This window comes from Balaenoptera physalus, assembly GCF_965194825.1.
Source record: "Balaenoptera physalus genome assembly, chromosome: 9".
In the NCBI taxonomy this organism is placed as follows: Eukaryota; Metazoa; Chordata; class Mammalia; order Artiodactyla; family Balaenopteridae; genus Balaenoptera; species Balaenoptera physalus.
Genome location: NC_138888.1, coordinates 19,878,393 through 19,902,336, shown reverse-complemented (window position 1 = coordinate 19,902,336; position 23,944 = coordinate 19,878,393). Strand labels below are relative to the sequence as shown.

Sequence of the window (23,944 nt, the reverse complement as noted above, 5' to 3'; positions counted from 1 at the left end):
TCTAGCTAAGCCTTCAACACAGTTGTCATCCTCGGACTTCTCTTTACTTTCTTCTATGTTGTATCCTCTGTTTATTGGATCTTATATCTTCCTCATTCTTGATTTATTTCTTTGTTTTGATAGGAGCACATTCTTCACTAGATTCTGGAGAAATGCTGCATAGGAGGTAAATTTTTAGAGACTTCATGCGTCTGAAAATGTCTTATTCTACACTTATACTGATTGCTAGTTTAGCTAGGCATAAAATTATTTTCCCACTAGAAGACTGCTTCATTGTTTTCTACCTTCTAGTATTGATCTTGAAATGCCATTATTATTTCAAATCCTTTGTAAGTGACCCTGTTTCTTTTATTCCTTTTGGTAGCGCTTAAGAGTCTGCTGGTATTTTAACGTATCATGATTAAAAGTTGATATCGCTCTTTTCTAATTTCTTGTGCTGAATATTTGGTGGATTTTTTTCAATCTGGAAATTTATGTCCCTCAGTTTTGGTTAATTTTCTTTTACCATGTCTTTTATCATTTCCTCCCCAATGTTTTATCTCTGCTCTTTCTGAAATTTCTATTAGTGAGATGTTGTACTTCTGGTGTTATTTCTCTAACTTTTGTATTTTTCCTCTCTTATTGTCCAATCTTATCTATTTGTTCTTTTTAGTGAAGATATTTTTTACTTTTATTTTTCAAACCCATTATTGAATTTAATTTATCTTAATTTTCAGGTATTCTTTCTATTTTCTGAATAATTCTTTTTATAGCATCCCCTTTTTTCATGTCATAATTTCTCTTATCTTTTAAAAATATTAGCTATAATTTCTTGGAAAATTTCTTCTGCTTTCTGTATTATTTGTTTCTGTATGCTTTGATCTCTTTCTTATAAATTGGAAGCTTTTCTTTATATGGTAATTCTTAGCTCTTCTTACACTTTTAAGAGTGAAACACTGATAATCTCATTAGACTCTGCCTTATATGTACAATTGAAGTTCTTTGAGTCTGGACTTCATTCTAGGACATTCTAGGTTAACTTTCTTTTTAATGAATCACAAATATTAAAAGCAAACTGTATCATTTGTAAACATAGTAAAAGTCTCCATTTATATAAATTTCATTTTATTTTCTTTAACAAAGTATTATAATTTTCTGCATAAATTGCATGCATTTCCTTTTGGTAGATTAGTTCCTAGGCAAAGAATAGTTTTTTCTTTACATAACAAAAGGTATTGTTTTTCCTTTTATATTTTCTAATATTTTATTTCTGGAATATAGAAATGCTACCAGGTTTTATCTGTTGATCTTATAATTGGCAACCTTGCTGAACTCTTAATTGTTCTAAGTTTCTGCATATTCTATTTTATTTTTAGTGTGGGCCATCAGATCATCTGAGAATAACAACCATGTTATTTCCTTATTTTCAATCCTTATTATTGATGATTGACTGACGATTCAATCCTTATTATTTCCATGATTATCTTATTACTTTGGCTGTGAAAACCATTGTCTCCTTATATGTGTTTCATGCAACAGATTATTATTCCTTTATAGGCAATTGTTGTGTAGCATTTTATAGGATGCATGTTGTTTTATTCTTACTTATCCATGAACAAGGCAAGTTCTGTCCTATTTGGTGTTTTTCACATAATAAAATCAGTGGATTTGCCTCAGTTCTTTTCTCTGCACACTGTTTTCTACAGTGAACAGATCTATAGCTGGAAGGCAGGTTAGTGTGACCAGATCTGAATCCACTGCACAGAGTGGCTTTCTTTCTTTTTTTTTTTAATTTATTTTTTATTGAAATATAGTTGATTTACAATGTTGTGTTAATTACTGCTGTACAGCAAAGTGACTCAGTTATACATATATATACATTCTTTTTCATATTCTTTTCCATTATGGTTTATCACAGGTATTGTATATAGTTCCCTGTGCTATATAGTAGGACCTTGCTCTTTATCTCTTCTATATATACCAGTTTGCATCTGCTAATCCCAAACTCCCAATCCATCCCTCTCTCACTCCCCATCACCCCTTGGCAACCACCAATCTATTCTCTATGTCCAACAAGATGTATTTTAAAATAGACTTGTTGTTTATTCCAGTGAGAAGTCTTTTGTCCACTGGGAAAATGTAAACTTTAAAAGATGTTGATGAAATAATGACTTGTCTACTTATATAATTTAATTTATTATTTTACCTACACATATATTTAAATTACATTTTATCTAAATAGAGTAATTTAGAAACATTGTTTTTTTCCCTCAGTCACACTTAAAAAATACCCAACCTCTTTAGATGCATCTTTGACATCAGTGTCTTTGTCATCACCAGAGAATTTTAAAATCATCATAGCAGCATCACTTATATCTCAGTTGTTTTGAGATACAGCACTATGTGATTGTGTGTGTGATGTGGACACCGAAGGTTCCCATTAACACACATCAGTACAATTTCATTTTCATTTTTATTTTTCCTCTAAGTTTATATTCCTAAACTTCATAATGTAATAACCTTTATTGCTTTTATTTTTTAAAACATCTTTATTGGAGTATAATTGCTTTACAATGGTGTGTTAGTTTCTGCTTTATAACAAAGTGAATCAGCTATACATATACATATATCCCCATATATCTTCTCTCTTGCATCTCCCTCCCTCCCACTCTCCCTATCCCACCCCCACAGAGTGGATTTCTAACAGAGCTCCTCCTATCATATCTGCCTAGTTCTCTGTCTTTTCCCACAATAGAAAACTGATGTTTCTGACATGCAATGATAACAGGGTTCTTCACTGGTCATCTCCCAGTCCATTCTTCACTCTCCCAATCATACCCTTACCCCTACAGTGCTCTCCTCTCAAAGTACACTTGTGATATTACAATTTATAGTAAGAAATAAATATTTGGTCTTTGTCCATGGTTCCTGGCACATAGCTCCTAGAGCCCTGTAATCTCCTATATAACCATAGGGGCATCTTTTGTTATAATATTTAGTTTTGTTCCGAGTTCCTGAAAGAGCCTTAGTGTGATAAAGGTGAAATGAGTGTTTTCTGTCCTTCATAACAAGCTCCTTCAACCACATCTGACTTTATGTTAATGCTGTGATTTTTGGAAAGCCCACAGGATAAAGCCTGGTTGCCAGGGGAACCAACCACGTGATTAAACGCTTAGAACTTTCAACCCTCCCTCCACCTCCTGGGACCGGAGAGGGGCTGAAAGTTGAATCAGTCATCAATGGCCAATGATTTAATCACTTGTGCCTATGTAATGAAACATCCATAAACAACCCAAAAGACAGGGTTTGGAGAGCTTCAGGGTTGGTGAACACGTGGAAATGCTTCAAAAGTGACACACTCAGCGAGGTCATAGAAGCTCCAGGCCCCTTCCCACAAACCTTACCCTATACATCTACTCCATCTGGCTGTTCCTTAGTTATCTCCTGTTACAATAAACTGGTAATATAGAAAGTAAACTATTTTCCTGAGTTTGTGAGCAGCTCCAGCAAAATTAATTAAACCCGAAGACAAGTTGTGTTAACCTCTGATTTATAGCCAGTTGATCAGAAGCACAGGTTGGCAGTCTGAAGTTGGGGAGGGGAGCCATCTTCTGGGACTTAGCCCTTAACCTATGGGATCTGATGCTATCTGCAAGTAGGTAGCGTCATAATTGAGTTAAACTGTAGGACACTCAGCTGGTGTCACATAATTGCTTGATGTAGGTAAACCCCCACACATTGGGTGACTGGAAGTGTCAGAAGTGAAGCAGTGTTGTAGTAGAGTATGGAAAGTAGAGGAAACATACAGAAGGAGTGTTTTTTCTCTTTACTACACTAAACCGTTGGTTTCTACTCTTTATAGTTTTTTTTTTTTTTTTCTGGGTTTTGCAACATCTGCCTGACTTGTAGGTTATTGGCAATGACATTTGCTTAGGGGTGTATGCTAGTTTTCAACTTATTGCTTCTCAGTTCCAAATCCACCCTTCATTGCCTGCTTGCAACACTGAAAGAATTTTCCTTTGTCAGTTGGCTTGATGTTGAGCTTGGTCAGTAGAGAATGCTGGAAGGACACTGACGGAGGAAAGGGTTTTTCTTCGAGGTGCCAGGTTAAGCTCTTCTCGGTGTGCTCCTACAGCATCCTGCAGCACAGGACACCCTATGGGCAGCTTCTCCTGAGAACCCAGAGGGCAACATCCCAGCTGGTGGCTTCTCACCCGGTTCTTCAGCAGGGCACCTTTCCGTGGATGGCTTCCCCTGCTCCCCAGAGGACAGAGTTCCAACAGCACTTCAGGAAGGTCCCCACCATGCAGTGGGGCATGGCTGCACCCTCCCAATGAGGTCTGAATCTCATGGTAGGGAAGAGGAGAGGAAGGTGGACTCTTCCATATTTGTTTCTTCCTTGGATGCTCTATCTCAGCCCTAAAGGTGGGTATTGCTCCCATGTCCATTACTCTTATATTCCTTAGACTTTTCTTTCAGGAAGCCATTCCTATACCAGGATGGTTATTAATAGTTTAACTTTTCCTAGAAGTGCCTGAAAACTACATAAACACACCCCATTAAATGTAAATTAAATACCCCAACTCCACTGAATCTCTGGGGCCACTTCAAAACCATCTGACACAGGAAGTGTGATGGAGGGGAAGTTGGAATAAAAGAAAACAACAGTCTTAATTTGTTGAAATTGAAGTAGTTTACTTTTCCAAATTTTACAAAAATATGTGACCCAAATGAATACATTGTCATACCCAGGGCGTGGCAAGTGAGCGGCCTTGAGCTTAAGCTTCAGTAGCTTCATGGCAATTCTGCCTCTATTCTTAAGACTTCAATTTTGGAAGGTTGCAACATGAAGACGTAAGCTCCTCCTGGATTTCTGTTCAGTAGAGTGGCCAGAGACGTCTTGGGTCCAGGGACAGACCAACAGAAGTCTTCCTGATGGAATACATGTGCCATGTTGGCAGTGCAATCTGCGGTGTCCATACTTGGCCATGAAAACAACAGCATCTCTGCCAAAGCTGCCCAGTGGTGCAACTGGGACATCACTTCTGGCTGTGACTCCCCCAAGCCTGTGAAGCTGCCAAATACGCCTTAGTGAACACCTTTAATGCACAATGAAACTATCTAGAAGAGAATCCATTATTTCTAAATAAAAGAAAAATTTTAACTTAACTGTTAAAAGTCAGTGAGCCTGACCCCTTCAATTTGTGGGTTATCCCAGGGACTAGATGAGAGGGAAGCATTTCCTGAACCCCCAAGCTAGTCAGATTCTTTTGTTATGTGTCCTAGAACTGCATTCAAGGCACTAATTTTAGTTTTCATTATACATTTTATGCAATTAGTTTATTGACATCTGTCCCCCAAAAGACTAAGCAGCCTGAGATCAGAGACCATGTCTACTTTACTTCACCAGTACTTATCACCTGTAGGTGCCCAATAAATGTTCATTGAAGAGAAATAAAATTACTTATCAAATGAATCCATTCTTCTGCTTTTATGCTTTCATCCTGCACTTGCCTTTTTTTTAACCATATTTAACACATTCTGTTGATATTATCTATTACTGGTCTGCACACCCTATTAGAGTATAAACCCCTAGAAGTTCAACATTATTTCTCAATTATTTAAAAATCCCCAATAACTACTCAATAAATGTTTGTTGAACTGATCTGTGCCCTGAACTGGGAATTAGTATTTCTGCCATGTATATCAGATGGCTTACATAGCCTCTTTGAGATTCAATTTTTTTTTTTAATCTGTAGAGTGAAGAAGTTAGAATAGAAATAATCTCTTAGGATCCCTTCCAATTAAAAAAGCTTAAAGTTACATGACTCTAAATATAAAATACATTCTCATATCTCAAATCACTAGCAATATCTTAAGCAATTTAAATGAGAAAAAAAGGTCTTCAGGGTAAATTTGAAGATGTGGGGAGAAATTCCATAAAAATATATAGGATAGAATTTTGTCAATTATTTGATTTTTACTCAACAGAATTATAAACAATAAAATGTTTATTCACAGAAGCCAAATTGGATAACCATAAAGAGTTTACGTTCATCTGGGGCCATGCAGAAAAATCCCTAAAATGTGTGTGCATTTTTTAAAGCTTATCATTTTAGGAAATAAAGTAGTTTGTACTTCTTGGGAATTTGAGAAATGTGATTATGCCTTCTGGGTAGTATTACTGTGCACAAAGATTTAAAAGTTTCCTTTAGGAATTTACTATTATACTCAAGGGAAATATATTAGACATTCGGGCACATTGGACCATTTAGCATAACTCTCTTTTAACAAATGTGATTTCTGGTAAAGAATAAAACATGTATATTTGAATGATTCTGTTTTAGCTTTTACCCTGCTCTTACATATGTAAATTCTATATTGAATCTACACAATGCAACTACTGGAAAATCTGTTTATCTTCAAAATAAATAATTTATTTAGTGGCATTTGCTCCAGAGCCTGAGAATAATTTTCATAAATCAAATAGTTCATCAAGATGTTTCAAAGAAACAGAAAAGGAAGGCAATTTGAGGACACTGGGTAAATGAAAGTAGCTGCTTTCTCATATCCTCATACAAAATACATCCCTTAATCAACAAGATTACTTCCTTTTGGAAGAATAGAATAAAGTATATTACCTACAACTCCTTCCAACCTCTACTTTCAAATGACTGTGTGGATCTAAAATATAAGTATGTAGAAAAAGATCTAAGTCTGAGAAACAGTCATGAGGACCACTGGCCTCTAAAGATGAACTCAGCTAGACTGTCAGAGTACCAGACATTTCACTGCTAGGGATTCATTCCTTGGGGATTTTTGCCAAGTGGAAGCAGGTCCCTTTTTGGTGTCTAATTTGGGGGGGATCACTAAATATATCAAACTTTTACTATTCAATCATGTTGCACCTATAACTTAGAATACTGTCAGCCCAACCATGAAAGTAAGTCACAAGCAGGAAGGAATATCAGTTAGATTGGAGAGATGAGGAGAGAGGACCTATAATCAAGTAGGGCAGGCCTAGGGGACCAGAGTGAGGCATCTCTGCATTCATATTGTGGCTTATTGGTATCACTGGGGTTGGGGAGAGGGAAGGAAGGAACAGAGAACAGTAATGGATGCTTAAAGGAACAGCAAGATGATGGCAAAAATTAAATTTACAACTTTGCCAGGGACAGATTACATGTTTTGTGGTCCACTTATTACAGAAAAGTTGCTTCTGAAAGTCAGACAGTGGCTTTGACTGTCAACCTGGAGTTCACCTTCCTTTGAGAGACCGTTCAGTATTTCTAACAACAACAACAACAGCAGCAGTTATTCACAAGTTATAACAATTATACCAAAACGCCATACATGGTAAGTAAAATACTCTTTGGTTTAGCATGTTCTCACTTGAGTATTTAAAGGTTTTTTTTTTAATCTTTTATAGAAACATAGAAAAACATACTCTGAACAGTTTGGGCACTACTCTAACTTTTGATATCACCAACCCCCAGTAACTGGCCCTGTACAAGGACATGTGTGCTCCATAAGCTCAGGCTCTTCCATTAACCTCTTCTCTGAAGCTGGGATGCTAAATAGGATTTCTTCATTCTGAAGTTCAGCCACAGTGAAAGGTAAGAGTATGATTATGCAGACTGCAAGTCTCAAAAAGGAATAGATATGGCTCCTATATACGGCTCAGAGGTAAACCACCTTCACTGTAATTCAGGAAAACTGACACTCAAAAGAGAGTGTTCTCAGGCAGAGAAAGACACATTGCTTACTAATAATGCTGGCTTTCCAGATACAAAAAGGGAGTGGTAACCTTGGCATCAAATTTTTATATTGTAATTTACCATTTATGTACATTAAAATTAAAAAGATTTAAAATTAAAAACTCCATGGTCAGAAAGAAACAAAAAATACGCTTTCAGACTCAGAAGAAATAACTCAAAAAGTGATACACCAAACGACAGCATATTTAATATGGTTAAGAAGAAATTGTGAAAAAAAAAAACTACAGGAAACTTTCATCACACCTTAGGTTCATTGATAACCCTAAGTATTCATCATACAGCTTTTTATCCCATGGGATACTTCTCAAACCAGGTGACTAGCTATGGAAATTTACTTCTGCCAATTGATTATTCCTTTAGCAATCATCTAAATTCTTATTCAGTTTCATAACCACCAAAGAGAAAAAGAAGAAAATGAAAATCAAATCCAGGAACAGAAGTAGAAAAGTTTGACTCTACATGAATAGAAACCCAATTGTTCATGGTTCTTGTGTCCCCTACTCAGCTATTTCTGTGCCCTGCATGAACTTCTGGAGGCAGCACACATGTATACTTTAATTTTTCATTTCTTAACTGTGTAATTTATTTTATTTTTTAGACATCGTCATTCTTTTTCCTCACTGGTGCACTTCTTATATGTAGAAAAAATAATACTCAATACCCTGGTATAAATAAAAAATATATATGCTTTTTAAAGTGTTTGTTTACATTTTATGTTAATTTTTCATGTTTAAATATTTATATATTATATTAAACTTTTATGCAGAAAGCATTTCTAAATTACGAACCAGAATCCATTTGAGCTATGCCAAGACATAAATATTTGCTTCATCGTTTTTTATTAACGATTTTAAATGTTATTTTTCTATTTAAAAAACCATGTGTACAGTTTGAGTTGTCTTCAATACAAATTTAAAAATTAATCAGCTATAATGGCAATGTGGCATAGTGATTAAGAGTGGGGTTTGTGGTATCAAAAAGCCTGATTTTAATTCTGCCTCTAACACTTTCAAGCTGTTTTACCTTACAGAAGGTATTAACCACTCTGTATCTCAGCTTCCTCGTCAGCAAATGAGAACAATCGTAGCAACTACCTCAAAGAATTGTTATGAGCCCTGTTCATTTAAAGCCATTACTGTTACTATTGTGTCTAGTGTCAGCCGAGGAGATATCTTGGTATCGTTTTCACTATCATCCCCAAGAATCAGTTCCGCACTTATAGACACATGATGCTTTGCTAGACACTAGGTACATGAGTTCATCAATTGAGTCCTCTCAAAACCTGCAGACCCACACATGTGCACACGTACACACATCCTGCAACAGAACGGCCTGTACCAAACTCTGAAATAACCAATGAAGAACATCATCTACAGATGTGCTGTGCTGACATTAGAAACAGGTCAAAGGTAAATGGGAAGGGATGTGGAGATGCCCGTGGAAGTCCCTGGGAATTCTGTATTTCACAAAGAAAAGTACAGATCCCCTCTGGTTAATGGCTTCACGGAAGAGCAGTGACAGTGACAGTTTTAAGGGAAGAGAGACACAATTGGGTGGATTTGAAAGAAAAGAACCTTATCTAGGCTTACAAGGCTGTTATCTTAAAGACTTGGCATTTGGACTGGAATGACTGTATCATGGGAGTTTGAGACAATTTTGTCTAACATGATTAAAGACTCATGAACCAAAGAATAGAAACTAAGGAAATGAAGTTCAAGGCTTGTCCCTGACAGGCAGTGAAGCAGGGTATGTGGATCTTAGAGTTCTGAAGAACATAATCAGTGACAAGACACTATCAGGCTTTGGGGGGAGATAAGCAAGAGCATTTTAAGAAGAATTTCAAGAGGCTAAGAGATGGATGAAGAAAACAATGCTGACCGCAGGATGACCGTGAGAAGTGCAGGACAGCTGTAGGCAGAGAGCCCAGAAGGAGACTAAAATTGATCAAGACACAAAATTGAAAGTACTCGGGACAGGTGGTAAAAATGTGGGACAGATACGAGGGGAAAGCATGAAGCAGAATAAAGTTTAGTTTAGCAATAAAATGCATGAACAGAATGCAGAGGAGGTGAAATGACACTAGTTTGCGGCTTGAAATGGGAAAGAGATATGATGACACAGCTGCTTTGATTGACAGCAGGGTGGAACAGAGGATTTGAAGGAAAACATAACATTGTTCTTGAATCTTCAGCTGACATGGGATCTCCATCACAACTCATCCTATGTTCAGGGAAATATAAATCAAGAGTGGGAGCAGGCAAAAGGAAAATTACATTTGTATTTCAAAGTTCTTGATACCATGTGAGGTCGGCACTTACTATCTAAACTCTCTGCTGCTTCTCTCCTTTTCTTAACCCTTTGTCTCTATCAGTTACCCAGTAGTTAGGCATCTGGCCTGTGCAGGGGGAAGACAGAACCTAGGATTCAAAGATAGTTTTATGTACACACAGACTGAAGCATGCACGCACATACATACACCTTCCAAAGCTAGAAAACAGTATCAGAATTCAACTTAAGAAGCTATTTCATTAATGAAATAGCTTTCCACGTTGTTTTCTTTTGTAAAATGACTCTTGCTTTCTGCACTTACTCATATAAAAATATCTTTGTTATTCCTTACATTTGTTTCACACGTATCACTTCATAAACAGTTGAATTGTGGTAAATAAGAGGAAATGTTCACAATACCTCCTTAGTTGGTCATCTCTCTTCTCCCGTGGTACTAAAGAAAGTAGTAAAAGCAACACATTTTTAAACAACAGACAGTACAGAAGAAGTGCTGCTTTGAGGACCCATTTAAGTTTGATGTATTTTCAGAGAGCCGTAACACGGTGCTGAAGAAATAGATGCAAGTGTGCCACGAAGAAAATAGCAAAACGAAAAGTTACTCTCAGAATGAGCATCTGAGAGCCAGCTCCCATCCTGAGCTAAGTACCTCCACTTCAGCACAGACAACAAATATCTAATTAACACAAATATCTAATTGCTTTAACAGAATAGGCAGTAAATTATATTAAAGGGAAAAAAAATAAACAGCAGGGAAAATAGGGAGAAAACTACTCAGGAGATTATTTATTTGAGAAATGTGATTATACTCACAAGTGTTCTTCTCTTTACTTTACTTGGCTAAGACACCGTCTCAGCAAACAGCTCTCATCCTATGAAACAGTAAAAGGAAGCAAGTTCTCCCAGGGAGAGGGAGGGGATGGTGGTTAGCCACAAGACCAGGTAATTAGTAAAATCCTGGCATGTCTAATACACTTGCCTTGAGTAGTGTTCTGAGTCAGTTAATTGATCTGACATATTGCTTAGCTCAAAGTTAAAATACCAAATGAATAGGTGAGCAGGACTTGACCAGTCTATACACCTAATGTAACATAGCCCATAGAACTGTCAGCCAATAAACTAGAACTGTGTCCAGGAATGATCAAATTTAAATTTGCTTTACTGACACCAGACTGGATTTCTGTCAGAGATGTTTTCAAGTGAAATTTTCATGAATTCCGAATAAAAATTTTACGTGGAAAATGCGTGGAGAAGATAATGATGTATACTCAATCAAGACAATTACATGAACTCTAAATGATTTCAGGGGTTTATTCTTGTGGCAAAGATGGCCTCTTCTCTCTTGCAGGCTATGACCCTCTTTTTCCTTTAAAGTTCTTCTCATTGGAGAATCTACCCACAGCTCATTCCATTTGGCCCACGGTATGTTATTCCAGTGTTCCCTACACACATAATGTGGACCCCTGTGTAGCTTCAGAAGGTTTACACTTACTTATTTTTTATCTGTACATTCATTCATTCATTCATTATTCATTCATTCCTTTCCCCTATCTTCTCCAACATCACTAGGAAGGAGCAAGAGCCAGTTGAGCATTCAGCTTTCTCTCTGAGCACTGTAGAACATTTTTACTGTCCTCTCAGGTCCTTTGGTTGCTTTGGTAAATGCCAATTTGTAGCTTTTTAATGTTCAAGGGAAAAGAGGAAATTGAAAGTTGACACAAATCACTAATTAGAAGCATAGATTGTTAACTTTGGAAAGGACCTCAGTAGTCATAGGATCAAGTCTTCCATCCAGGAACCGACCCTCTTTAAAATATTTGTAGAGGGGGTTTTTCAACTTCTGGTTTAAAATCATTTAGTGGCAGGAAGCTCATTATCTCACAAAGCAATCTATTTTACCACTTTCCAATTCTGTTTGGAAAGTTCTTCCTTAAAGGAAGCCAAAACCTACTACCCTATAACTCCCAGCCATGAATCTTTCTTCTGCCCTCTGGAGCAGCAAGTGCAAGGTACTTGCCTTATTTATATGTCAATTCTTCAAATATTTTGAGTGTTATTTCTTTCCACAGTCTTCTTTTCTCCAAGTGAATTGTCCTAATCTCCTTTCTATATATTTTGATAATTACATCCATTTAACAAAGCCATTGTATTAAGTGAAAGTCCCAAATGGTGCCTGGAAAATAGTAAGCATTTACACGATTGTTCAAAAAGATGAATTTACTAGTTCAGAAAGATCTCTGGGTTTGAGGATACGGGGAGGGGGAAGGGTAAGCTGGGACAAAGTGAGAGAGTGGCATGGACATATATACACTACCAAACGTAAAATAGATAGCTAGTGGGAAGCAGCCGCATAACACAGGGAGATCAGCTCGGTGCTTTGTGACCACCTAGAGGGGTGGGATAGGGAGGGTGGGAGGGAGGGAGATGCAAGAGGGAAGAGATTTGGGGACAGATGTATATGTATAACTGATTCACTTTGTTATAAAGCAGAAACTGACACACCATTGTAAAGCAATTATACTCTAATAAAGACGTTTAAAAAAAAAAAAGATCTCTGGGTCTTGTTTTCTCCACCTATACTTTTAAAGAAATCAGAAATCCTCTTTGGAAAACTGTCTAATCTGTAAACGTCAATATCCTTCTGCAAACTTGTTGACAGAACAGAACACAATACTTCAATTAGCTAGTGGTCAGAGCAAAAATTCTGCACTATACTTTTACGTGGTCAAGACCTAAGTGCTCCTTGTTTGTATAATTTTGTGTGTAAAAAACCAGCCCATCATTTTGTTAGCTTTTTTAGCAACAACAGCAAATGGTGGGCTCATTTAAATACCCTAGATTTTTTTCACTTGCACTATTACTAAACCAGGTTTCTCCCTTATTTATTTTTGGAAAGTATCTCATTGATAACATTTTTATTATGAGCTGTGGGAAGATTGACTCCTGACTAAAATGTGGATTTTGTTTATGTATCCTCTATTTCTGTCATTAAAAGTGACAATCAAAAATCATATATCATATGGATCAAAGAGTTCTTCTCTTTGAATTGAAAGAAAATAGGCCACTGAGGGATAAAACATATTCTGTGCTAACAACAAATATTTTTGTGCAAGTAATTCCTGGAGAAAGAAGATTGGCAAATGCTTCAGATTAAACTGGGACATTTACCTATAGACACTTAAAAGCGCTTGTCAAAGAGACTTGTTTTATATCAGTTGTTATTCCTCATGCATATTCAGAACTATTTAAATAACTTAAAAATAAAACAAATTTTCTTTACACAACTCTAATTACTGTTTGCCAGTGATTACGTGCAAGCGTCCTTTATTTAACTGGTTTACATATGCAATGATCTTATTATCTTCCAAAGAATATCGCCTCCATTTTCAAATAATCAGCTTAACATACTTAAAACACTGAAAAATTTTCTGTGTACAGAAATTTGAATCTTTTTAGCTAATAAGTTAACAAATTTTGATTACCCTTGGAGAAAATAATATACTATAAATAGGAAAAAAATTAAAACTTTGTGTTTATTTCATAAGGGAATACTGTGGATGTCATAACAATACTATCAGGTATGCAGTTTTCTCTGGAAGAGAGAATTCCACTCTGCAGACATCTGAAATGTAACAGGTCACTAGGTTAGCCTAATCTTTTAGTTGTGACTTTTATTTATGACTTTCAGAGGGCTGCAGCTGTTTTTTCCTTTTTGTCAGCATCTTTATTGGAGTATGATTGCTCTACAATGGTGTGTTAGTTTCTGCTGTATAACACAGTGAGTCAGCTATACATATACATATATCCCCATATCCCCTCCCTCTTGCCTCTCCCTCCCACCCTCCCTATCCCACCCCTCTAGGTGGTCACAAAGCACCGAGCTGATCTCCCTGTGCTATGCAGCTGCTTCCCACCAGCCACCCATTCTATATTTGGTAGTGTATACATGTCCATGCCACTCTCTCACCTCGTCCCAGCCCACCCCTCCCCCTCCCTGTGTCCTCAAGTCCACTCTCCACGTCTGCATCTTTACTCCTATCCTGCCCTTAGGTTCTTCAGAACAATTTTTTTTTTTTTTAGATTCCATATATATGTGATAGCATATGGTATTTGTTTTTCTCTTTCTGACTTACTTCACTCTGTATAACAGACTCTAGTGAGTTGGACTCTATCCACCTCACAACAAATAACTCAATTTCGTTTCTTTTTATGGCTGAGTAATATTCCATTGTATATATGTGCCACATCTTCTTTATCCATTCATCTGTCGATGTGCACTTAGGTTGCTTCCATGTCCTGGCTATTGTAAATAGTGCTGCAGTGAACATTGTGGTACATGACTCTTTTTGAATTATGGTTTTCTCAGGGTATATGCCCAGTAGTGGGATTGCTGGGTCATGTGGTAGCTCTATTTTTAGTTTTTTAAGGAACCTCCATACTGTTCTCCATAGTGGCTGTATCAGTTTACATTCCCACCAACAGTGCAAGAGGGTTCCCTTTTCTCCACACCCTCTCCAGCATTTATTGTTTGTAGATTTTCTGATGATGCCCATTCTAACTGGTGTGAGGTGATACCTCATTGTAGTTTTGATTTGCATTTCTCTAACAATTGGTGATGCTGAGCAGCTTTTCATGTGCCTCTTGGCCATCTGTATGTCTTCTTTGGAGAAATGCCTATTTAGGTCTTCTGCCCATTTTTGGACTGGGTTGTTTGTGTTTTTGATATTGAGCTGCATGAGCTGCTTGTATATTTTGGAGATTAACCCTTTGTTAGTTGCTTCATTTGCAAATATTTTCTCCCATTCTGAGGGTTGTCTTTTAGTCTTGTTTATGGTCTCCCTTGCTGTGCAAAAGCTTTGAAGTTTCATTGGGTCCCATTTGTTTATTTTTGTTTTTATTTCCCTTTCTGTAGGAGGTGGGTCAAAAAGGATCTTGCTGTGATTTATGTCATAGAGTGTTCTGCCTATGTTTTCCTCTAAGAGTTTTATAGTGTCTGGCCTTACATTTAGGTCTTTAACCCAATTTGAGTTTATTTTTGTGTTTTGTGTCAGGAAATGTTCTAATTTCATTATTTTACATGTAGCTGTCCAGTTTTCCCAGCACCACTTATTGAAGAGGCTGTCTTTTCTCCATTGTATATTCTTGCCTCCTTTATCAAAGATAAGGTGGCCATATGTGCGTGGGTTTATCTCTGGGCTTTCTATCCTGTTCCATTGGTCTATATTTCTGTTTTTGTGCCAGTACAATACTGTCTTGATTACTGTAGCTTTGTAGTATAGTCTGAAGTCAGGGAGCCTGATTCCTCCAGCTCTGTTCTTCTTACTCAAGATTGCTTGGCTATTTGGGGTCTTCTGTGTTTCCATACAAATTATGAAAATTTTTTTCTAATTCTGTAAAAAATTCCATTGGTAGTTTAATAGGTATTCCATTGAATCTGTAGATTGCTTTGGGTAGTATAGTCATTTCACAATGTTGATTCTTCCAATCCAAGAACATGGTATATCTCTCCAACTGTTTGTATCATCTTTAATTTCTTTCATCAGTGTCTTATACTTTTCTGCATACAGGTCTTTTGCCTCCTTAGGTAGGTTTATTCCTAGGTATTTTATTCTTTGTTGTTGCAATGGTAAATGGGAGTGTTTCCTTAATTTCTATTTCAAATTTTTTGTCATTAGTGTATAGGAATGTAATACATTTCTGTGCATTAATTTTGCATCTTGCTACTTTACCAAATTCATTGATTGCTTCTAGTAGTTTTCTGGTAGCATCTTTAGGATTCTCTAAGTATCATGTCATCTGCAAATAGTGACAGTTTTACTTCTTCTTTTCCGATTTGGATTCCTTTTATTTCTTTTTCTTCTGATTGCTGTGGCTAAAACTTCCAAAACTATGTTGAATAACAGTGGTGAGAGTGGGCAATCTTGTCTTGTTCCTGATCTTAGTGGAAAAGGTTTCAGTTTTTCACCATGGAGAACGATATTGGCTGTGGGTTTGTCATATATGGCCTTGATTATGTTGAGATAAGTTCCCTCTATGCTTAGTTTCTGGAGGGTTTTTATCATAAATCGGTGTTGAATTTTGTTGAAAGCTTTTTCTGCATCTATTGAGATGACCATATGGTTTTTCTCCTTCAATTTGTTAATATGGTTTATTTTATTGATTGATTTGCATGTACTGAAGAATCCTTGCATTCCTGGGATAAACCCCTCTTCATCAGGGAGTATGATCCTTTTAATGTGCTGTTGGATTCTGTTTGCTAGTATTTTGTTGAGGATTTTTGCATCTATGTTCATCAGTGATATTGGCCTATAGTTTTCTTTTTTTGTGACATCTTTGTCTGGTTTTGGTATCAGGGTGATGGTGGCCTCATAGAATGAGTTTGGGACTGTTCCTCCCTCTGCTATATTTTGGAAGAATTTGAGAAGGATAGGTGTTAACTCTTCTCTAAATGTTTGATAGAATTCACCTGTGAAGCCATCTGGTCCTGCGCTTTTGTTAGTTGGAAGATTTTTAATCACAATTTCAATTTCAGTGCTTGTGACTGGTCTGTTCATATTTTCTATTTCTTCCTGGTTCAGTCTCAGAAGGTTGTGCTTTTCTAAGAATTTGTCCATTTCTTCAAGGTTGTCCATTTTACTGGCATAGAGTTGCTTGTAATAATCTCTCATGATCCTTTGTATTTCTTCAGTGTCAGTTGTTACTTCTCCTTTTTCATTTCTAAATCTATTGATTTGAGTCTTCTCCCTTTTTTTCTTGATGAGTCTGGCTAATGGTTTAAAAATTTTAGTTATCTTCTCAAAGAACCAGCTTTTAGTTTTACTAAAACTCCTTCATTTCTTTTTCATTTATTTCTGATCTGATCTTTATGATTTCTTCCCTTCTGCTAACTTTGCAGTTTTTCTGTTCTTCTTTCTGTAATTGCTTTAGGTATAAGGTTAGGTTGTTTATTTGAGATTTCTCTTGTTTCTTTTTTTTTTTTTTAACATCTTTATTGGAGTATAATTGCTTTACAATGGTGTGTTAGTTTCTGCTTTATAACAAAGTGAATCAGTTATACATATACATATGTTGCCATATCTCTTCCCTCTTGCGTCTCCCTCCCTCCCACCCTCCCTATCTCTTGTTTCTTGAGGTAGGACTGTATTGCTATAACCTTCCCTCTTAGAACTGCTTTTGCTGCATCCCATAGGTTTTGGGTCATCGTGTTTTCATTGTCATATGTTTCTAGGTATTTTTTGATTTCCTCCTGATTTCCTCAGTGATCTCTTGGTTATTTAGTAGTGTATTGTTTAGCCTCCATGTGTTTGTATTTTTTACAGTTTTTTTCCTGTAATTGACATCTAGTCTTACAGTGTTGTGGTTGGAAAAGATACCTGATACAATTTCAATTTTCTTAAATTTACCAAGTCTTGATTTGTGACCCAAGATATGATCTATCCTGGAGAATGTTCCATGAGCACTTGAGAAGAAAGTGTATTCTGTTGTTTTTGGATGGAATGTCCTATAAATATCAATTAAGTCAATCTTGTTTAATGTGTCATTTAAAGCTTGTGTTTCCTTATTTATTTTCACTTATGATGATCTGTCCATTGGTGAAAGTGGGGTGTTAAAGTCCCCTACAATGATTGTGTTACTGTCGATTTCCCCTTTTATGGCTGTTAGCATTTGCCTTATGTATTGAGATGCTCCTATGTTGGGTGCATAAATATTTACAATTGTTATATCTTCCTCTTGGATTGATCCCTTGATCATTATGTAGTGTCCTTCTTTGTCTCTTGTAATAGTGTTTATTTTAAAGTCTATTTTGTCTGATATGAGAATTGCTACTCTAGCTTTCTTTTGATTTCAATTTGCATGGAATATCTTTTTCCAGCCCCTCACTTTCCATCTTTATGGGTCCCTTGGTCTGAAGTGGGTCTCTTGTATACTGCATATATACGGGTCTTGTTTTTGTATCCATTCAGTGAGTCTATGCCTTTTGGTTGGAGAATTTAATCCATTTACATTTAAGGTAATTATTGATATGTATGTTTCTATTACCATTTTCTTAATTGTAGGGCTTCATTGTTATTGTAGGTCTTTTCCTTCTCTTGTGTTTCCTGCCTAGAGAAGTTCTATTAGCATTTGTTGTAAAGCTGGTTTGGTGGTGCTGAATTCTCTTAACTTTTGCTTGTCTGTAAAGGTTTTAATTTCTCCGTCAAATCTGAATGAGATCCTTGCTAGGTAGAGTAATCTTGGTTGTAGGTTTTTCCCTTTTATCACTTTCAACATGTCCTGCCACACCCTTCAGGCTTGCAGAGTTTCTGCTGAAAGATCAGCTGTTAACATTATGGGGATTCCCTTGTATGTCATTTGTTGTTTTTCTCTTGCTGCTTTTAATATTTTTTCTTTGTATTTAATTTTTGATAGTTTGATTAATATGTGTCTTGGTGTGTGTTTCTCCTTGGATTTATCCTGTATGGGACTCTCTGTGCTTCCTGTACTTGATTGACTATTTCCTTTCCCATATTAGGGAAGTTTTAAACTATAATGTCTTCAAATATTTTCTCACTCCCTTTCTTTTTCTCTTCTTCTTCTGTGACCCCTATAATTAGAATGTTGGTGCATTTAATGTTGTCCCAGAGGTCTCTGAGACTGTCCTTAATTCTTTTCATTCTTTTTTCTTTATTCTGCTCTGTGGTAGTTATTTCCACTATTTTATCTTCCAGGTCACTTATCCCTCTTCTGCCTCAGTTATTCTCCTACTGATTCCTTCTAGAGAATTTTTAATTTCATTTATTGTGTTGTTCATCATTGTTTGTTTGCTCTTTAGTTCTTCTAGGTCCTTGTTAAACATTTCTTGTGTTTTCTCCATTCTATTTCCAAGATTTTGGATCATCTTTACTATCATTACTCTGAATTCTTTTTCAGGTAGACTACATATTTCCTCTTCATTTGTTTTGGTCTGGTGGGTTTTTACCTTGCTCCCTCATCTACTGTGTATTTCTCTGTCTTCTCATTTTGCTTAACTTAATGTGTTTGGGGTTTCGTTTTTGCAGGCTGCAGGTTCATAGTTCCTGTTGTTTTTGGTGTGTGCCCCCAGTGGCTAAGGTCGGTTCAGTGGGTTGTGTAGGCGTCCTGGTGGAGGGGACTGGTGCCTGTGTTCTGGTGGATGAAGCTGGATCTTGTCTTTCTGGTGGGCAGGACTGTGTCCGGTGGTGTGTTTCGGGGTGTCTGTGAACTTAATATGATTTTATGCAGCCTCTCTGCTAATGGGTGGGGTTGTGTTCCTGTCTCGCTAGTTGTTTGGCATAGGGTGTCCAGCACTATAGCTTGTTGGTTGTTGAGTGGAGCTGGGTCTTAGCGTTGAGATGGAGATCTCTGGGAGAGCTCTCGCTGATTGATATTACATGGGGCCAGGAGGTCTCTGGTGGTCCAATGTCCTGAATTCGGCTCTCTCACCTCAGAGGCTCAGGCCTGACAGCTGGCCGGAGCAACATGACCCTGCCAGCCACACGGCTGGAGAAGATGGGCTCTGAGTTGTGTGTCAGCCACTGCCCTGTGTAGCTCTGTCTCAGCTGTCTCCAAAGGTCACCCAGATACATTGGGTTATCCCAGCATTCCTCAGAACTTGCACATGCCAGTCTGGGATTTGTAGTTGTCCTCCTGATACTCTTCCCTGAAGTACTAATTATAGGCCCATTAGTCAAAATTATGACCTCCAAAATAGCAGGCTTTCGAAAGTCAGCTGAAGGTACATGTGTCACAGGACAAAGCTTGCATTCATGGTGGTGAGAGATAGGCTAATAGTGTTGGTTCTCTTCAGTTCAGACACTGGGACAGTCTGAGCCTTCATGTAGCCAAGTCAGGAGCAGCTGGTCAACGGCCCCAAAGTGGTAACATGTTAGATTCCAAGAAGGCTTTCTGTAGCACCCGAGCAGTAGTCCCAAGCAGCCACTCTGCTCAGCTGCAGCACGCTGACCAGGGAACTCGGTGGGACCCTCAAATGAGGATTTCTGCTGGCCCTAGAGCCTGACTTGCCCACCCAGGCAAGGAGCTGAGGAGGGCATCTCCCAACTCCGTCTCACCAAAGGAGCGGACACCTGGAAGCTGTGCAGCCAGCAGCGCTGGAGCTGAGAGGTAGGCAGGCGGGGCTGACAGCCTCCCGAGAAAAGCCTGAACTGCGTGGAGGGTTCCGGTGCTACCGCCCAGGTAGGGGAATTTATTCAGAGCTGAGGCTGAGAGTAGTTCCCAGCCCACCCTGCCTGGAAAACCTGGTGTTACCCCACCCGGTCCTGATAAGGCAAGTTGCTGCAGCTGTTTTTATGCTCAACAGAATGTATAGAGGAAGAACAGGTGTTCACATCTGATTATTTACTCCATCGATTATAAATGAAATTATGGAGATGAGGCAATTTGTTGGATTAATCACAAAAAGAAAAGAAAAACACAAAAACACATCCCTCCCTCTGTAAAGTTTTAGACATACAGGAAACTTATGATGATGACCTGAATTCTAGCTCATCCTTGCTTAATCATAAGAATGCATCTATCAATCAAATCAACACATAGGCAGGAAGACAATCTGTGGGTTGAGACAATCGTCTGATATTTGTGTCCATGAGGCAAAGTATAAAGGATGATGCTATTTTTAGAGTATCTTCATTTCCAAAATATGGAATCTTATCCTGAAACATATATGACATTTCATGACATTTCACCACTTTTTGACATTTTTACAAATAGTATTCATATTCATTCTTTATTGAGCAAGTGTTTTAACATGGCAGCTATTTTATTTGTATATTTATTTAATCCTCTTTATCCAAAAGGAATTAAATATGACACTTATAATGAATAAAACAATATAGCAAAATGAAAATAAAATTTTAAGTAAGTAAGAAAGATGAGGCAATGGAGTAAAAATGGGCAGAAAAACAAGGCAGACCATGGAGTAAATTTAGTTCAAGAAATTTGTACTACATAATCCTAATTGTTACTGAGAAGAGGAAAACAGTTATTTGTAAGCTTCACACTTTCATAAAGTATTTTTTATTGCTCACGAAAACAAGAACTGTGCCTCATTCCTTGGCCAGAAGGAAATTTCTTCCATGAGATCACTCATTGTGAGAATACTGTGCAGTGCAATACAATCAATAATATTCTTAGTACACTTAGCAATGTATTTCATAAGGCTGTTCTTTTTTGAATGCCATCAGTATTAGCCTATGATGGCAAACCAAAGGGGGATTGAATAAATGCAATTTTCAGCAAGAGATTGGGTTGAAAATGCAATATAAAATTTTATAGAATCATGGCTTTCTGCTGTTGACATATATTTGTTATGATTTAATACCATTAAATACTAGTGGTATATATAGAAATGGATATTAAGCAAAAAACAACAAAAGGAAGCCTCTGATAGTACTTTTCAATAAATTACCCAATCATTAACTTACATGAAAAAAAGTTATTCTGAAATGTTTTCTTCATATTTCTCTTAGGTTAAAATATACATCAGATCTGAGCACAGGAGCCAAAGAAGTATTTGGCTTAAATGATATCTGAGAATGTGCAAAAGCCTGTGCTGCTAAACACTATTTACAATTCCTACCTAAAGATGTTATAGTGCAGTGTGTTAAGTGCTTGAAGAGCAGCAAACGTGGGTCCTATGAAAATGCCGGGGAGGAGCAACCTTGAGGACCCACGAAGACATCTCAGAGAGGGTGACCTTGGAGAACAAAGGACAGGCCAGACATAGATGGGAGGGAAGAGGGTTCCAGGCAGAGGAAAGAGTATGTGCCAAAACCAGAGGGTAAAAAAGTTCATAGAACATTGAAGTAATTCACTGTGACTGAAGTGTACTCTTGGAGGATAGTTACACGAGTGACAAGAGACACTGGAGAGAAAGACATGGTCTGGATCATAAGGGGCCTTACATGTCCCAGTAAGAACTTTTTAACTTTTTCCCTAGAACGATGAGGAGACATTGAGAAACGCTGAGCAAGGAAGAGACAGTATCATATTTGAATTTTAGAAGGGTTTCTCTGGTAGCCACATAAAGAATGGTCTGGAAAGGGGTAAGAATAACAGTAGGAAGATAACTCAGAATGTTTTAATAATCTGTATCAGAGCTGATAATTGGAAGTGGACATACTTAAGAGATATTTAGGAGGTATAAGTGAAAGAACTTGCTGAGTGATTAGAGGGATGGTGAATGGGAGGAAAACGGCAGAAATGACATTCAATCTTCTGACTTGAGCAACTGGGAGAAAGATGTTGTCACTGCTTGCCCAAAGGAGAAAATGTGGGAAGTTCAGCAAAAGAAAGAAAACTTCATTTTGTGGCATGTTGAATTTGAAAGCTATCCTGGGAGATGTCCAAATGAAAATGTTCAGAAAAAAAATTGATATATGGGCCTGGCACTCAAGAAAGAGCTTTAGAATTGAGATTTGGGTGTCACTGGTATAGATGATGATTGAGAAAATTCTGATTTAAAATGGCAAACATGGGCTTCCCTGGTGGTGCAGTGGTTGAGAGTCCGCCTGCCAATGCAGGGGACACGGGTTCGAGCCCTGGTCTGGGAAGATCCCACATGCCGCGGAGCAACTGGGCCCGTGAGCCACAACTACTGAGCCTGCGCGTCTGGAGCCTGTGCTCCGCAACAAGAGAGGCCGCGATAGTGAGAGGCCCGCGCACCGCGATGAAGAGTGGCCCCCGCTTGCCGCAACTAGAGAAAGCCCTTGCACAGAAACAAAGACCCAACACAGCCAAAAATAAATAATAAATAAATAAATAAATTTAAAAAAAAAATAAAATAAAATAAAATAAAACAAAACGGCAAACAGGCTATCCCTCCTGACATCTGAATGGAAATTACAACATAAAATTTGAGGATAGAAATCCACCTGCAACAATGAATAGAAAAGTTAAGAAGGATGACCAGCAGGTAAGACATTTCATCACCGAATGAGGAGATGCTGTACTGCAGGAAGATGGGCAATAATGTGCTCATTGGAACCTTGAGACTCACTGAGCTTAAAGTTCTCAAATATAATGGAAGTTGTGAGATATAGGAAGTTGGCAAAAATGAGATGGGGTGGTAATTATAAGTCTGGCAATAAAGAGTATGTCCTCACCAACATTTGCTTTGCCCTCCCTAACAATTAAAAAAAAAGTTAGAAATATAAAAAGGAAAAAAGAAAGTATATCTAAAACAATTCATAATTATAATTGTAATAATGTCAACAGGAAGGAGGGATAAACACAAGTGGCTGTAGGTCAACATTAATGTTCTTTCCTTTAAGGAAGAGGAAATAATTAAAGTCAAAACTAAAAGCAAGAAAGGAGAAAATAAGGCATAGAAAAAGCAGAAAGATTTTGAAATAAAAACTAAACAATAGAAACAAGTTCAAATATATCAGTAATCATAATAAACAGAAATGGCTTAAGCCCCTGAAGCATGTGAGGTGCTGGGCAGACATAAGATTTGTTTGAATACCATTCTATAAGAAACGGAGGACACTTATCTTGTTTGTCCACAGTTGGTACAAAATCTTCACTGCAATTATCTGGACCATGAATCCATCTTTGGATTTGTTGTTCAACTTTAAGAAAGCAACAATAAGGATCTCTATTAAATGAAAAATATATTCCATTTTCTTAAATAATTATATACAGCAAACTAAATTTTATTCAGTGAGTTCTGAGTTTTCTCTCACTAGAAATTGATGAAAGCCTTGATAGGTGTGACAATGACAATCATCTGTTCTGTTCTGTGCTAGGTCCAGCTCTTTACTCTTTCACTGTCCAGTTTCTTCTGAATTTCTTTTTTGTAATCCATACCACTTTGATGCTAGGCCAGATCATTTAATACTAATTATTTATAGTTCAGGTTTTAAATGACAACAATCTTATCCACT

General features: G+C 37.3%; 1 protein-coding gene and 1 long non-coding RNA gene across 2 annotated transcripts in view; both read right to left on the bottom strand.

Moving 5' to 3' along the window:
- Positions 1–1,771: 1,771 nt before the first annotated feature.
- Positions 1,772–17,160, bottom strand: LOC309666951. Its single transcript, XR_014267410.1, has 3 exons — positions 12,061–17,160; positions 10,857–10,915; positions 1,772–5,053 (listed from the first exon to the last, which is right to left on the bottom strand). It is a non-coding gene; the product is annotated as an uncharacterized lncRNA (long non-coding RNA).
- A 3,081-nt stretch (positions 17,161–20,241) lies between these two features.
- EPM2A (EPM2A glucan phosphatase, laforin) overlaps positions 20,242–23,944 on the bottom strand; it is a 130,089-nt gene continuing 126,386 nt past the window's right edge. The window contains exon 5 of the mRNA XM_082474894.1: positions 20,242–23,629. Within this exon, the coding sequence (XP_082331020.1) occupies positions 23,415–23,629 (215 nt within the window). The 3' untranslated portion in view covers positions 20,242–23,414. The remainder of the gene's footprint in view (positions 23,630–23,944) is intronic.